General features: G+C 43.8%; 1 protein-coding gene across 1 annotated transcript in view; it reads left to right on the top strand.

Annotated features, from left to right (window-relative positions):
* Positions 1-8,038, top strand: part of RREB1 (ras responsive element binding protein 1) — a 63,557-nt gene extending 55,519 nt beyond the window's left edge. Inside the window, exons 9-10 of the mRNA XM_026044789.1 lie at positions 2,341-3,078; positions 6,228-8,038. Of these exons, the coding sequence (XP_025900574.1) occupies positions 2,341-3,078; positions 6,228-6,748 (1,259 nt within the window). The 3' untranslated portion in view covers positions 6,749-8,038. The remainder of the gene's footprint in view (positions 1-2,340; positions 3,079-6,227) is intronic.
* The last annotated feature ends 8,481 nt before the right edge of the window (positions 8,039-16,519 follow it).

The raw sequence follows: 16,519 nt of genomic DNA on the forward strand, positions 1-16,519 counted from the left end.
TGCTTCCTGAACCACCCCGCTCCCCGTCCTTCCTTCATTTGCTGCCCACGTTTGATCAGTGTGGTGTGCGCTTGCTCCCACGCGTGCACGCAGCAGCCCCAGCATTCCTGATCTCTCCCAAGGCAGGATGGCCCAGCTGGCCGGGAGCTGAGACCCAGCTTGCTGGGGGTGAGTGCCAGCTCCCAGCCCACCAGCAGGAACCGCTTGCTTTCATTAAACCTAACGAAGGGGATAAACAGACCTGGCCACGAAAGGCTAGGCTGAGGTAYGAGATTAGCAGAAACAGATCCAGAGGAAGATCCTCATCTGCCGATATAATCGGTAAACCTGGATTTGGGCTTCTGAATCTGCTCCCTCACCTACAACATCAGCCACTAGACGCTGCTAGCTGCGTGTGACCAAGTACCTTTCTGGGGAGAGTCCCATTTTGAACATGTGCCTATCTTGCGTTTCTTTGAATTGTAGCACAGTGCTTCCTCTTAGTTCATTTTTCTTTGGCATTTCAGCTTGATTTCTAGAAAGAAATGCTTATAAAAACCTTTTAATTTTTGCCTCAAGATATCAAACAGATCAGTAGTGGATCAAAATACAGAATTGAAATGCAAATTTCTGGGGCGCTTGCAGGTGACCTTTCCTTTCAGAAGCCTGTGTCCTCAAATTCTCTAGCATTGCACACAGCTTATGGCTCGGTTGCGTGCTTTAATGGGTGGATAATTAGGTGAGCAATGAACTTTGTGGAAAACTTTTTGTGCAACTCAATGTCTCTGTAAGCTGATCTGTTTTGATTAAAAGCTGAGATGCTTTTTGGTTTTTTGGCAGGTCACTTACCTTTCTTCCCCTTTTCCTTCCCCCTCTCCCCATCACTCCCCTCCATCCGGCTCCCCCCCCCCCACCAAAAAAAAAAAATAAATAAATAAAGACACATATATTGAGGCCTAAGTTCTCTTAAGCAGCTGTACACAATAGCGGGAAACACTGTTTAGCTCTGACATTTCTCTAATGACCATGTATAATCACTTGTGCAAGGAGATGGGGTCAATGCAGGCTATGTTGCGAGAGTAAGTTTCAAGCTACTAAGTATTTGAGAACTCTCTTCTTATCTTCTGTAATTACCCCTTGCTTATGAAAGGCTTGTAATAGGAAATCCAGGCAGTTCTGAGACAGGCACATGTTGTGCCGCTGATGTCAGCTGGAGAACTAGGAACAGTCCTGCTAGGGTTTCTAAATCCCCGTAGTTACTAAGCAGCTACTGGACTCGCAGATGAATGTAAAAATGCCTGTGCGCCGTGCAGTGCTTTGGCTGTCAGCAGGGAGGCTGTGGGGGAGAGGGCTTAAAGCAAGGAAAGGTTCAGCTTTCAGAAAGCACGACCTGCTAAGCTCGCCTCCTGGAACGGGTGCTGGAAAGTGGCACCGAGGATGCAGTTACATGCCATGCCTCGTTGTCAGCTTTAGACTCTAGATCCAGCCCAGCTTATTTCCTATTTACACATGCACTATTTGTATAGAACTTGGAAGAGGTACAGCTCTGCCCTTTTGTTTGCCTTAAATGCTTTATCTGTTTTATTTTTTTGAACACATGTTATGTCTTCAGCAATGTTAATGCAGCAAACTGATAAGAGCAAGGAGGAGGAGGTTAAGATGGACATCTTAGGTATTTTTTGCTGGCTTGATGGACAAATTGTGGAACAGAGAGGCATTATATTACATTCTGGCCTTATAATTTGGCTGTAATGTGATATCAAATAGTGTGTGTCAAAGGCCTGCATGTGAACGTACTTCTGCATCTTTTTTTTTTCTGCTTATATCATATATGATGGATTTCTTTAACTGTGTGTTCTGTTATTGTTGTGCACCAGTTTGGTTCACGAGGCCTTTACGTTCCCTTTGAAAGAATATTTCTGTCTGCTTACAGGTTCTCAGCCAGCTTTATTAGTGCGCAGATATATATTGCTTTCATCTATATCARTACACGTCCATGTATCTTTGGAACAGCACATTTTTAATATCAGTGACCTCATCTTCTTTGGTGTCAGCATTTTGTATTCTCTGGTAAAAGTGATAACTACTACACTTAAAGAGTCTGTCCCAAGAGTGCAWCTGTATTTTGGCAGAGAAGACATATGATTACAGACTTTTAATGATCTTGCTAATGGAGTTCTCTGGTGTTCTGATCATTTTTCACTGTGCCTTAATGTCTTGGGCCCTAGATAGCAGAACAGGGAGGGACCTTGATCAGAGGCAATGCCCGTGAGTACGTGTGAAGTGTTTTTGAGGGATGTGCTGACCCTTGTGCCTTAGTGGAGAGTGTCCCACTGAAAGGTTCTCTCTGTTTGCTTGCAGACAGCCAGTCTGATGCAGAGACACTAGCGACAGCAAACGAAGTGTTGGATCTGACCTCCTGTGAGAAGGAACAGACAGAGGAAGTACCAGAGAGTGAATGCAGCCCCAAGGAGGAGCACAAGGCTGACTCCCCCCCAGGAGAAGAGGATGCAGACGAAAAAGCAAATGAATATGAAGAGGGCCCTGAGGAAGATTCTGTAAGTAATAAAAGTCTTGACCTCAATTTTGCCAGCAAATTAATGGACTTCAAACTGGCAGAGAGTGACCAGAGTGCAGGCAGCAGTTGTCAAACTGAAAAGAAGCATGCCTGTGATGTCTGTGGCAAAACCTTCAAGTTTGCGGGCACTCTTAGCCGTCACAAAAAGGCCCACACTCGTGAGGACAGAAAGGATGAAAGAAGCAGTGAGGATGAAAGCAGAAGCATCCAGGATGATGCAGGTGCTCCCCCAGTGCAGGACTCTGGTCTTGATCAGGAAGAGTCTCCAATGGACTTGAAGGTGGTAGAGTCTCCTGTGGACTGTGAGGCAGCAGGAAAGGAGAATGAAGAGAGTGAAAGCATCTCTGAAGGAGAAGGCACAGAAAGAAAGTCCACTGAGAGGAGCAGTGATGACAAAAAACCAAAGACTGATGGGGCTAAGAGTACCGCAAAAGCAGACAAAAGAAAGAAAGTCTGTACCGTGTGCAACAAGCGTTTCTGGTCTCTGCAAGATTTGACACGACACATGCGGTCTCATACAGGTAAGAGGAGAATTCAGGGCGGAACAGATTACAGGCAGGTCTGCTGCCAGACATCTTAAACATCTGCTGTGGGTGCACAATTGCTGCTRGTGCTTGAGGTGGGAGACATTTTGTCACTTCCACAAGTATCTTACGGTGCCTTCTCTTCTCTCATCCTCCATGCTGCATTTATAGCATGTTGAGAGAGAAGGAATAGTCAACTCCACTGTACCTTCAGCTCCCAAACCGTTTTCTCCATGCCTGCTACAGAATTGGGAGGTTAGTGAAAGTAAGGAGATGCCTGTGCCGTARGGAGATGTTCTGCCCCGTTTCTCACCCCCTTCTTGTTATGTGTATATGACTCTGCCTCTTCCCAGTATTTTGTTGAGCAGCAGAGAATCGTGGTTGTATATGATAGCACTCAGTGAAAGCCAAGAGGGAGAGAGTCTGTTTTTGTCTGCTTATCTAAGCCTGGTACCAGTAACGTGCTAGTGAGCTGCATGGCCTGCTATTTCAGTGAAAGACGAAGCTAGAACTGGCATCCTGCTGTTCACTCAGACCTGGACAGAGAAAGTGGAATACAGATAGTAAAATTCTTCTTTGATGATTTGATTGTGTAGTCAAAATATGTGAGATTGCTTTATGTGAATTCATTTTTCTTAGCAAGGCAGATGAAGCTAATGAGCCARATTGAAGGTGAATTATTCATCCTTATCAATGCATCTGTGAAGCATTTCACCTACAAGTAAAAYGGGAGAAGTGGTACATTTTGGTCTGTCATGGTTTTTGGTGGTACTCTCTGCTGAAGGCTATATCTTTATGATTAACTTCAGGCACAACAATTTTCTACTGTAATGAAGATGTTGCTTAATAAATAGAGCAAAGCCTGTTTTAAGAAGTGCTTTCTTGCCCACCTGAACCATAAGTGCTGACCTCTCTGACTTGTTTCCTTCTGACACTGAGGAGTCAAATTCTGAGCTGAGCCACAAATAAAATGAGGAACTGGTCCCAGTCTTGTGCCTCTTTTCATAGTAATTCAAAAGCCTTGGGAAGATTCACATATCTAAACTATTGAGCTTTATCCTCAGATGGTACCAATACATCCCTTTGGAGGTTGCCCTGCTACATGTTTTAAATATTTTCATTGTATGCTATGGTATGTAGGTCTTATCAGTGTGTTTCTGTTTTTTCTCTTTCTGGCTTGATGCTGAAGGATGTCCCAACCCAGTGTATAGTGGTATTAAATAGGAACCCGAGTCAGTGTTTTCTTCAAATGTAAGAAATGCAAATACCAGGAATCCCTCTCTGTTTAATTAAAAGCATTTTCAGAGGGTTTTGTCTCAATACTGTGGATTGACTCTCTCCCCTTATTCCCTCCCAATCATTAAGACATATTTATTGACAAAATGCTGTCTGAATGAAATATTGCTTAGGTTTGTTGTGTTTTTTTTTCTTGTTGTTTGTTTATTTGTTGGGGCTTTTTTTTTTTTTTTTTTTTTTTTTTTTTTTTTTTTGGTGCATTTGTGTGGTTGTGGTGTGTTTTTGTTTTCAAAGATACCTGTGGCAAGGCTTACGAACACCTTGCCTCAGAAGAGGACTGTTTGGGGCACAACAAAGTGCACGGACAGAGATTGTGCCATATGTTTCTGGACATCAGGGCAGAAGTTTTTCCTTCTCACGGAGCAGGCTGCTCCCCAGGAACTTGGTCGTGGGATGCTCTTGTGTCGCCTTTCCAACTGAGGGAGAGGTCACGAAACCTGTCTCTTCAAGAACCTGTTGGTGCAGCCGTTTCTTCCCATATTAAGGCCTTTTTACAGTCCAAAGCATTGCTGTAACTGAGGAATTAGCCCCAGACATCTTATCCATGTGTTCATTGGCACTGGGCAATATCTTGATGGAATTGCACCACTGAACCATCTTTAGTAGCTCCAAACAGAAACCTGAGATGACACGGGGTGGGATCTTCAGAGAGTTCATCAGGGCAATAGGGCAGCACTGGCATATACAGCCTTGGGGCATTGCCCAAGTGTATTCTTTGCTTGCTTGGGAGGTTGGGGGAGTTTTGTCTATGGGGCAGTGGTTCCTTTGTTTGTTGGTGAACTGATGCTTGGGAAGTTATTACAGCATTTTAGGTGCAAAAAGCCATTCAGATGAGAGCACTGCCTGCTGGTTACAGCACGGGATGCCTGCAGCTACTCTACGTCTTGTTGTTTTAAAGTAAGGCAAAGATTTTTCTTCCTGAGAGCATCATTTCTCAAGAAGGCTAATGGAGCTTTTAAGATGCTTTTACATGTAGTTCTTATCAGAAGTCCCAAGAAAAAAAAAATCAGCTGGCTGAAGAACATGAACAGCTTTGTATATAAWATCCCAAGACAGATGTTTGTTACTTGATCAGTACAACTACCTTGTCCCATCAGTGCCTTACAAACGCGGATCCTTTGGCTGGCTCTTTGTTTCCATTTTGAAACCTAGTGAAATTCTGCCTCACAAGAACATGGTGTTTTCCTCCATCAAGGGTAATTCTTGGCAACTTCCCTTCTACTTTGCTAAGTAGCCTGTGTGTTTCCTACTTAATTGTTTTGTCAGCATGTGAGAGAAACAGCATGTGAGAGAAACAGCTTTCTCGAACGCTGCTTGGTTTGCTTTTTTCAGTGCTGCTGACCCCGAGTATCTGGACAGTGTCGTTATCATTGCATTTCAAGCCCTTCCGAGACTGAGCAGTAGTGAGGAGCACCCTTGGGGAGCTGATAGGAGAGCTGCTGTAGCAGCACAGACACAGACAGCTAGCTTTGCAAATGCTCTTAAGCTCCAGGGGGTGACTGCAGACTTCCTCCAGAAAACTGGCTGAATAAATTAGGTGGGATGCTGAAAGCAGCCGGGGCTTGCTGCCTTCCTTTCTCTTCAGTGTAGGGTCCTAGCAGGATTGTAGAAATCTCAAAACAATTAGTTCTTATGTTCTTTTCATCTGTACCCTAGGATTTTTATGTATACTTCCTGGCATACTGTGAGCTGCTTCAGTAGTCTGGAAATTAAAAAACTGCATAAATGGGACACCCAAGTTTAATAAARTAACTGAATTTCCAAAGTGTAGAGCCCTTTACTCTGCTTGAGATGAGGAAGTAGCGCTTTTGTGAACTTACAGCTGGCTTCTGATTTTAATTCTCTTCTAGGCGAGAGGCCGTACAAATGTCAGACGTGTGAACGGACCTTCACTCTGAAGCACAGCCTGGTTCGTCACCAGCGCATACACCAGAAAGTCAAAACTGCTCGAAACCACGGGAAGGAGAGCGACAAGGAGGAGACCCACTCGAGGTGTGGGGAAGACAGCGAGAACGAGTCCAGCCACAGCGGCACTAACCCCATCTCGGAGAATGAGTGCGACTCCGGCGCCGGCGTTGGTAGCCATCCGTCTGTCACGCAGAGCCGGAAGGAGGCGCCGGGCGGCGCCGCCAAGGACTCGCTCGGCCGCGAGGAGAGGCCGAGCGGGCGACCGGCCGTCGGCGGCCTCGCGGAGCCCAGCAAGAACGCGCAGAAAGCGCCCTCGGAAGAGCAGGAACCTCGAGGTGGCTCCGAGCACGAGACGCCGCCGGGTTTCTTTCAAGACTTGCTGGAGATGCACAACAGGAAATCCCCCATGAATCACATCCTGGCCCCCGCGGACAGCGCGCCGCAGCTCCTGGGGGTTGAGTGACTCGCTCGCGGGTTGGACCCGGCCCAGCACACGGACCACAGCCGGCAGCAGAGCAAGGCTTTGGGAGTCCTGTCTTGGAAGAGAGCAGCCTTACAGCTGTGGGGAGAGTATGGCAGACTGGATGCAGTGCCATATGCCTTTCAGTATAATAATGCAAGAGACTACAGTATATACTGATTTGAGTGCCTTACTACTTTATTAGATCTTTTGGTATCATAGATTTTTTTTTTTTTCAAAAATGATTTTTTTTTAATATTTTAATGAATTATTTGGAGAGGACCGTTTTCATTTAAGCATTAATGTTACCTTTTGTATTGGTGTGTGTGAGCTTGTTCTTGTATATCTGTGATAGTCGCTGTGTTTGTTCTCTGAGCTGGAAATGGGGGCAGTGAGGTGGGAGGCCCTTGGATACCACAGCCAATAACTGGAAGAAAATTATGTGAATTTCATACAGATTTGTCAGAGGAAATGCAGAGGGGATGTTGATTTTTTTTTTCTCTCAGTAGATGTTCTTGTCTTTGCCACATGGTGGAGCATTAAGTCTGTTCCAGGCATGAACAACGTGGCAATTGAAGGTGTTCAAAGTGGTTCAAGCCAAAAGCAGGAAACACGAAGAGTTTCGACCTCATACTCGTTTCCACTTTTCAGCATTAGAAATGATGTTCTAGCTATAAGGGCTTTTTCTGGCCATCGTGGACTGAGTGTGTATACAGAGAAGAGTTACATAGCAACGTAACCTATGGAAATTATGCACCCGCTGTTATATATGTTTGATTTGCTTCAGTATATTATTATTATTATTTTATTATTATTTTATAAATTCATCAGTTCGCTTGTCTCTGCAGTCAGCAGAAACCAATGGGCAATATTTGCCCACGCAGATGTATAACACAGCTTGGATCCCCTCTCTAAAGGTTCTTGACTTCAGCTTTCACCAACTCCTCTTCTTGTGTTGCAGCTCTTCTACTGTACTTTAAGTGGACCCCTTCCTCTGACCGGAGAGCCAAATGGAGGCCAGCAAGTCATCACCACACGTGTGCAGGGGAACATCTCACGCGTGCTGGGGTGCGAGTGTGTGCGTGTGTTGCAGGGGGGCCCAGGAGAAGAAGTGTGCGAGAGAGGAGTCGTGGCAGGACCCTCCGCGTGCGTCAGAAAGGCGCTGCCAGCCCTGTATCGATCTCGTTGCAGTCACGTCCGTGACGACATGTGTTACTTAAAAGAGCAAAGTTATTCAGTCTTCCAGTTGAAAGCAAGCAAGAAAGAAATGCGAGCCTTACCGTGATCTTGCTACTGTCATGTTCTGGAGCAAGAAAATACTACTGGTAATAAAACTACAGATATAAGACATGTTAAAAATAAATAAAATAAATTAAAAAAAAAAATCTTCCTGAGATTTTGGGGTTGATGCTTGAAGACTTGAGGTGTGTGTCTAAATTTCATATCAATAATTTAACCCCTTTAATGCTGGGAGCTGGAATTTCTCCACATGGCTCCTGTTGCCGGCAACAGGTGACACTCCAGCCACCAATATTCCAGGGGTTAAGCAAAATGTATCCTACTGTAGCTGCGCATTTCTAGGAGTGCACAGCATTTTTTTTGTCGTTGTTTTTGTTGTCTTTTTTTGTTGTTGTTGTTTGTTGATTGTCCTTCAGTCATGACCTCTGGGACAGACAGAGCCATACTAGCGTTGCCGGAGCCTCACTGTGCTATTCCACCACTTCAGCCCCCCCAGCCCGCACTGTGACCCTCCCTGCCCCTGCAGAACCGCTTTGCCTGCTTTCATCGGACGTGGAGGAAGTGGGCCTCAAACCCATTCTATATTATATAATATATATCTATATATATCTATATCTATATTAAAAAATTCTCCGAAAATTTCTGGAGGCTGAAATCTAACTGTCCAGAATTCAAAGGAAGAAAAACGTTCTTGAGTAATATTCTTGCAAATAGAATGAGAAAAAAATGGTTGAGGTATATGTGATTTTTATTTTTTTTTTAATAGGGATGTATGAACCAGTTTAGAAACATAGATAACTCCGGACAGATTAATAAATCAGAACCAATGATTCTTTTAAAACTCTACCCAGGTGCATTCTGCTTAATTAAAACCAGTTCACACATCCCTTAAATTGTTATTACTATTATAATTATAATAATAATTATTATTATTATTTGGGGTATTTTTTTCTTCTTTATTTTATTTTATTTTGTTTTTGCAACTCTCCACACTAAACCGCGCAATACTGTGGGGGAGAAGCCATTACTAAACTATATGCTGCAGAACAATGTAGCAAATAATTAAATCCCAGCAGCCTGCCGGGACATCTGCTAGCAATAATCACTATTGATTTAAAGCTTTATTTAGCCTTTATCTATATCCTAGTAGAGTATAAGGTCTTGCCACATTTTATTGACATTTTTATTAGTTGAGTTTGACTGAGAACTGTTGCTGTTGTTGGGTTTTTTTTTTTTGTTTCCCCTCCTCCCCCAATATTAAACTGTGAAATTTATAATGTGTTTAAACTATGGGTGAATCTTAGGCTTTAGTTTGCATGTTCAGCTAATTTGTCTCTATACAATTTTTGTTTGAATCTTTTTATTTTTTCCTCTCTCAGGGCTTTTACAAAAAACAAAAAAAAAAACAAAAAACAAAAAAAAAGGATCTTCTGAAATTCTTTTGCCTGAGTTGCAATGGACTAAACATTGAGATAATTCAATCACTACATTAAGCACTTGACTGTGAAAGCGCGCAAAAAAAAAAAAAAAAAAAAAAAAAAAGGAAAAAAAGAGAGAACCTTGTTTGAGGCTATTCTGAAGTACCTTTCTGGGGCTATGTGACAGTCTGATTCCATTTTCAGAATGATTCATAATTTTCTCTCTTCTCTATGTGTCTCCTTTCTCTCCGCTCTCTATCCACGAAGGAAGTTTAATCCTAGTGATTTCATCCCATGCAGGAAACAGTAATAAATGTGTAGAATTCATATTTTTCTAAAGGGAACTTAAACTGCTGCTACGAATTGTGTACAAGACTGGTTTATGCCACATGAACAGAGAATCACACATTTGTTTTGGTACTTTTATTCCTCTTTTTATTCAGTTGTACAGTACTTCCAAATTCAAAATAAAAGTAAAAGTTGTTCTGTATCAAACCATCTAAGCAATAAAATGTTATATTTAAAAATTATAGGTTACAAAAAGGACATGGCTCTTTTTGTGGGTTTGTTGAAACTTGCTTTGAAACATTTCTATTAGAGGACAACATGCCAACAGGAGTTTATCTGTGTAAATAGTAGTATTACTGTTTCTCTTCCTTCAGTTGGACTGAGTTTGAATCAGAGATAGTTGTAGCATATCGAAAGTTCACGTTCCATTTGCCATGCAGTTTTCCAGTAGGCAAAACCCTTTGAAATGGTGCTTTTCTGTAATTGCAGTTCCTTAAAATAGCAATTGAAGATAGGAAAAAAAAGTACATTGGTGCTGATTTTCCTGTGCAGGTGCTAGGTCAGAGGTTTTTTGTTTTTAATTCTAGCCCTATGATCACATGAGCAAGTGCCTTTCTGAGGGCACATTATGGTGATTAACAATATGTCAGTCGTTCTCTGTATAAATTAATTAGGTTTCTGCCATTATAGTTTTATTTTTGCGTAAATGTACATGGCTGTGAAATCTTCAGGATGTATTTAAAAGCCACATGCATGTGTCAAAAACACCTTTGTTTTAGCTTGTTGGAGCCGCCTTAGTTGCATTTTAAGTGCTTTCTTCTGAATAAAATGCATTTCACGGGATGATGAACCAAAGAATCATCTGAGTTGCGTATCCCATTCCAGATGCCAGGGCCTTGTAGAGCTTTTGAGCATCTGCATCTTCTTAAGGCCTTTTGGGAATCTTTCTAGCAGGGAAGCAAACCAAATTGAGAATCAGAGAGGTGTTTCCAAGAGGCCAAGCCGCTTCTAGCTTCCTCCCTCCTGGACCTTAGTGGTAGCGGTTGAGATGCTCTCGATTGCTTTCCTGGATGAAGAGCTGGTTCTTCACCACTGAGCAGGACCAGGTTAAAAGAAAACCTGTCCGTTTGGCAGCTCTGCTGCATACCAGGGAATCTCATGAAATGGGGCTCCTGCTCTCCCTCTGGGTGGAGTTAGGGGATGGAAATAAGATTTATGAGGAAGGAAGGTTGCAGGTCTTGTGCTTCCTACTCCCCACCCCACCACTGGCCTTAGAAATCTCCAGTCCTCTATGAGACTGACAGAAAGGGGTTGTTGTGAGGCATAAAATACACATTTAGAGGCTGAAATTTTATGGCTAGAAAGTGATGATCTGTGAACCAGGTGACCTGCCAGGGCTTGGTGCTTGGCCTCCGAAATTGTGTGCTTGGCAAGTTGTGTGCCCAGCCCATTTCTCTTCCCAGTTACCTTTGAACTTGACCTGTCTGACTTGGACCATCCCTGAGGCAGGAATTGCCTTGTTCACCTTGCACTTTGTAGGGGAACGTTCCGATGGACGACAAAACTTTGTTCCCTACTAATTTATCCCTCTTCTTCCTCCTCTCCTTCCCCCACTTTCTCCTATGGCACTGATCTTCCACTGCTAGCCTGAAAGGCCCGACTTTAAAGGAGGATTGAGGGGGAGCAGAGGTGCCTCCATCTGTTCTGTCCAACATGCTGCTTCCTTGCCTTGCCTTCTAGCAACTCCTACTTTAAAGATGAAGCCTTTAAAGGTAGTGCTTGAAACTATGACTGGCCTGGAGAGAGCAGGGCAGTACAGCTGCTCTGTCAGGGAATTAATTAACTGTCACGTGTAGAGTCCAGGTGCTCCTGGCAAAGCACTAAGGTTTCAGGGAAGTTCAAGATCTTCCCTTGACATTAGAGAAGAGTGGAGGATGCCTGGGCTGGAAGGGGAACCAGCAGGGTGGCTTTCTCAAAGTCTGAAGTGCAAAGCTGTAGCACGTGAGGACGGGAGTGTTGGTATGAAATACCAGGGCTGGGTGGAAACCTGCTGTCCCAAAGCAGGATCTGGAACCCAGTTGGAGAGTCCCTTACATATGTACTGATACTGAAATTCAAACTGGTAAAGAAAAAGGAATAAAACTATTGTTTTGATGTTACCCAGCTGTCACCAAATACAGGGTGTCACCAAATGCAGGGTTGGGGTGTATACACGGAAGTGTTTGTGCATGTATATGTACATACAGGCCTTCAGGCAGCGAGCACCACGAGGACTGATTTGCTGCCGTCACTGTTAAAATGATAACATTTTGCCCTGATTCACTGAAAAAAAAATGTTATTCTCAAAATTAGAAACATCAAGATTAAAGTAACAAAAAGCAAGGTGCAAAACTTTACTTGAAACCTTTTCCTCACTGCTCCCAAAGCCTCCAGGTCACGGAATCACATATGCTTTTTCCTGTTGGTATTTCTGCGGAGATTGAGATTTAAGCAACATATTAAAGAAAACAGCACTTTTGGAAATTCTGAAGACTAACAGTTAGTTGGATTAACAGTCGATTCAGCAAGCAAAAGGGCATGCATGACCTTAGCTTGAAACGACCGGCACTTTTAAACAAAGAGGCACCATCTTTGGTCACCCACTCTGATAATGCAGGAAAAGAAAAGGATGGAGGAAGCATTGTGCTGGTTAATGAAGTCTTCCCTCGCTACTGGGCTGAGGTTAAATGGGTTGCACTGGCTTTTTCCAGAACTTTGGCACCCTTAGGAGTCAACATCAGGAAGAAAAGTGAGTAAAAATTGTGCAACTAATGCGGAGACCAGTATCTTTTAGGAGATTTTAGCTCTCCTACCTAGGAGCTGGGGAAAGTGCTTTCCCTCTCCAATCTGTCTGCCTGCACAGGAGTGGGTCTCACTGCAGCTGTGTCACACCTGCAGCAGTGAAACTAAGTCAGGAAAGAAGCTGCTGCTTTTCTTCTCCAACTGTGTTCCCTTGGTTAAAATAGATGAGCTGTGCGTTCACCCTCGTGTCACAGGCAGGAAAAGAGCTGAGTGTTTTGAAAGGAATGGCCCATGGCTGGGGAGGGAGATTGCAAGGTGGGGAGTGGGGGAGACAGGGGGAGAACAGGTATCTCACATGCAAGTGGGTATCTTTTTTTCTAGGTCTTATTTCTTATTTCTTATTTCTAGGTCTTATCTTAGGCTTTCTAGGTCTTCAACTGTGTTTAGTGCTTGTGCAGCAGCTGGCTGTGCAGCTGGCTGTGGAGATGATTGGTTGGCTGCCTGTATCCTGAAGCTAAGTAGCACCATGTGGCCCTTCTTTGATCACCTCTGAAATTCAGGCCTTCAACATGTTCTCAAATTCATTAGCGCATGTTTGACCTCCAGCCTCATTCCTGCAAGTTTCAACCCTCTTCTTGCTCCTGTCCTCCCACATGCGCCCAGGAAGCAGATTGTTGTCGCTCTGGAAACTGATGACCACAGCTGCAGATTTTATGGCAGATCACAATATTTCCTTATTCTCAGGTGACGTACCACAGGACTGGAGAAAGTGGATACATTCCTAGAATAACAGCAGGTTTAGCACAGCAGGGCCTTCTGAGCTAACAGCTCTGTTGATGTACAGTCCTAGTCTGACGAGTGACTGTGGTTTTGAAGTATGGATGCTGGCAGGAAAAGACACTAGCATTTTTTTTTAATGCTGCTTCCTCCAGAGCCCCAAGCATGTCTGTAGACAACTCCTGCAGTCACTGACTTGTGCTCTGCCAGCAAGTCTGATCTGGGCTTTCCTCAGTGTAGGCAAGCTGGTACCTTTCCTAGTAGCTAGCTAAAAGCCACGTCACTGGGAATGTTATTTTAGACTATTATTTAATCTGCATTGATTATTTAGCTTATTAGATTATTTATGCCTTACACACTAGTCCTGTAAAATATATTCTGATTTATACCAAGCAAAGAGGAGGCATTTCTCCAACATGCTGAGCAGTAGGACTGCCACTGCACTGTGGTATGTACGTGCTTGCTCAAGACATGAGAAGACTGTCTGAGCTCTGGTGAGGCCACACCTGGAATATTGTGTGCAGTTCTGGGCTCCCCAGTATAAGAGGGGCATGGAGCTCCTAGAGAGGGTCCAGAGAAGAGCAACCAAGATGATTAAGGGACTGGAACATCTCTCATATGAGGAGAGACTGAGTTGGGCGTGTTTAGCTTGGAGAAGGCTGAGAGGGAATCTGATTAACATGTATAAATTCTTGAAGGGAGATTGTAGGGAGGAGGGGACAAGCTTTTCTCAGTGGTGGCCAGTGATAGGACAAGGGGTAATGGGTGCAAGCTGAAACACATGAAGTTCTATCTCCATGTGAGGAAGAACTTCTTCACTGTGAGGGTGACAGAGCTCTGGAACAGGCTGCCCAGGGATCTGGGCAGATCTCCTTCTCTGGAGATCTTCCAAACCCGCCTGGATGCCGCCCTGTGCCCCGTGCTCTGGGTGTCCCTGCTGGAGYAGGGGGGTTGGACTACGTGATCTCTAGAGGTCCCTTCCAACCTTGAAGATTCTGTGATTCTGTGACTGTGGTGGGGCAGAATTACTTGTGTTAGGATTGATATTAATCACACTTTGTTCAGGAGAGCTTCTGGATGCTTCCATGGCCCTCCTCAGCTTCACCTTAGCAGTGTACTCCCTGAAACACTGACAAGTGAGAAGGATTTGCGGACAAGGAGAGCAGTGCTATATCTGTCCACTACTGAAGCAGCACCTAGAGTTACTACTGTAAAAATGTATTTATGGAACTACTTTTTCTCTGTTTTTTCATTTTTTCAAAAAACCTAACTAGATTCTTGTTTCTGCGAGAGAAAGGAGAAAAGGGACTCTCCTCAGTGCTCTCTCCAACCTCACACCTATACTCTTATCTTTTCAGGAAGAGAGGCTGCAATTTGACATTGACAGAGGAGCCCTGAAAGCCTGGGAAAATACCCCTTCTCTCTGCTAGCTGAGCTCCTGTGACAGGGGCTTCCTGCTCCTCACAGAGCAGAATCTTGATGCTCCCTCTGACCCCTCCAGCTTCTCTCTGCACTGCTGTCTAGTGTATGTAATCACAACACACAGCATAAATTGAAGATTTTCCAAAAACAAGGAAGAGAGAAGAGGGGAAGAATATATATATATATATACACACACACACATCACAGCTTTTGCCTACTTTAGTAGCAGATGTATCCAGACACAGAGGGCACACAGGGAAATTGTTTTGCTTAAGGATAGTGATGAAGATGCAAGTTGGAGGCGTGTTTCTGCCCTGAATGGGGTTCTTCAGTGTTGGAGCAATGTCTGCCTGGCTGTGACTGGCTCTGGCTGCTTGTGTTACCTCAGGTAAGCCGCATGCAATATGTATGCTTAGAGCCTGCTGTTAATGGGGTGCCTGGTCTAGGAGAAAGTCAGTGTTTTCCTGGAGAAATTAAAGCTTTTAAAGGATCCCTAGGAAGGGGGTCAAGATGTCTTCATTCTTGAATGCATATTAAATAGTTTGGTAGAGTTAAAACTAAACTAATCTTTGCCATGAGTAGATGTGCAAAACCCTGCTGAAGCTCTGCAAAAATTTGCTTCCTATTTTTGATTTGTTCTTAAATCTATGCTCTTCTAAATAAATGTATTTGGAGAAACAGGCTTTTTTACTTGTAAATGACAAAACTCTTTTTGGATGCCAGAACCTTATTTGGAGTTTAATGTTTCTAGTACTTCTGAAGAAAGGAAATCTCATTAATCATGCAAAATTAAATGGTACTAATGACTATGAGCAGTCCATGGCGTAATTCAGTAGAAAGCCTTGTAACCATCTCTGGTATAGCAAGAACTGAAACTGTCTCTTTGCAGTGCTTGTTGTTTTCTGCCCTGCCAGGTTCTCCCCTTGCTAGTGATCTTTGAGGAAATTCTGTATGGGCATCTGACATGTGCTGCGCAAAAGCATTTGAACTTCTCCAAGGCCTTTTGGCAATGGGCTTCGAAGTGGCTTGTGAACCTTAGTTAACGGGACTCCGAAAAGGAGAGAAGGTTGCTGGAGAAAAGGCCTTTCATTGTGTAAGGCCTAATCAATTTTTGTAAYCTTAGAAGCTGGGTTAGAGTGGTAAAGGCCAGCTTTGCTGAGGGCTGACTTTCAAACAGAAATTTTCAGCTGGTAACAACACGTGGAACATGGCCACATTACTAGTAAAAATGTGCAAAGGTTAGGACAAAATGTCAGTCAGAGCTCAGGATTGTGTCTGTTACAGCACATCAGTCAGAGCTCAGGATTGTGTCTGTTACAGCACATGATCAGAGCAGCCGAGGTAAAGGAAACAGCAAAAGAAGCTGCTGTTTGCAGCAAGTACTCAAAGAAATGTTCAACACTGTGTGTAAACAGCACTAGCCGCTGCTCTCATGATGTGAGGAATGGATTCAGAAATGGGCTCATTTTCAGTTTGTTTCAGTTACATTCGCATAACTAAAGCAAACCATGGGCTCACTCATGAGGACCCAGTTAGGGAAGGCAACAGCCAGAGCAGGGTGCTCTCATTTCCCAGCCACACTATGAAAAGCCAAAGGCCTCAAGCAGCACCTGAAAAGATAAGATTTGTGCATTTGGAAAGGGCTTTCAGTTAACTTATCACTTGTTCTGTTTCTCATAGGAAAKGTACCTCTAGGTGTGCCACTACACAGCCTGGGTTCAAAACATTTTTTAGTAAAATACTTCTAGCTACAGTGCTCATTCGGAACTTCCATAGTGGTCACAGAGAGTTATTTTTAGCACCCATTAGTTTTCCGTTCTGTGACACCATGTTAGGTGTCACTAATGAG

Source organism: Nothoprocta perdicaria, unplaced genomic scaffold (genome assembly GCF_003342845.1).
Source record: "Nothoprocta perdicaria isolate Ctin4 unplaced genomic scaffold, notPer1 scaffold_382, whole genome shotgun sequence".
NCBI classification, from domain to species: Eukaryota; Metazoa; Chordata; class Aves; order Tinamiformes; family Tinamidae; genus Nothoprocta; species Nothoprocta perdicaria.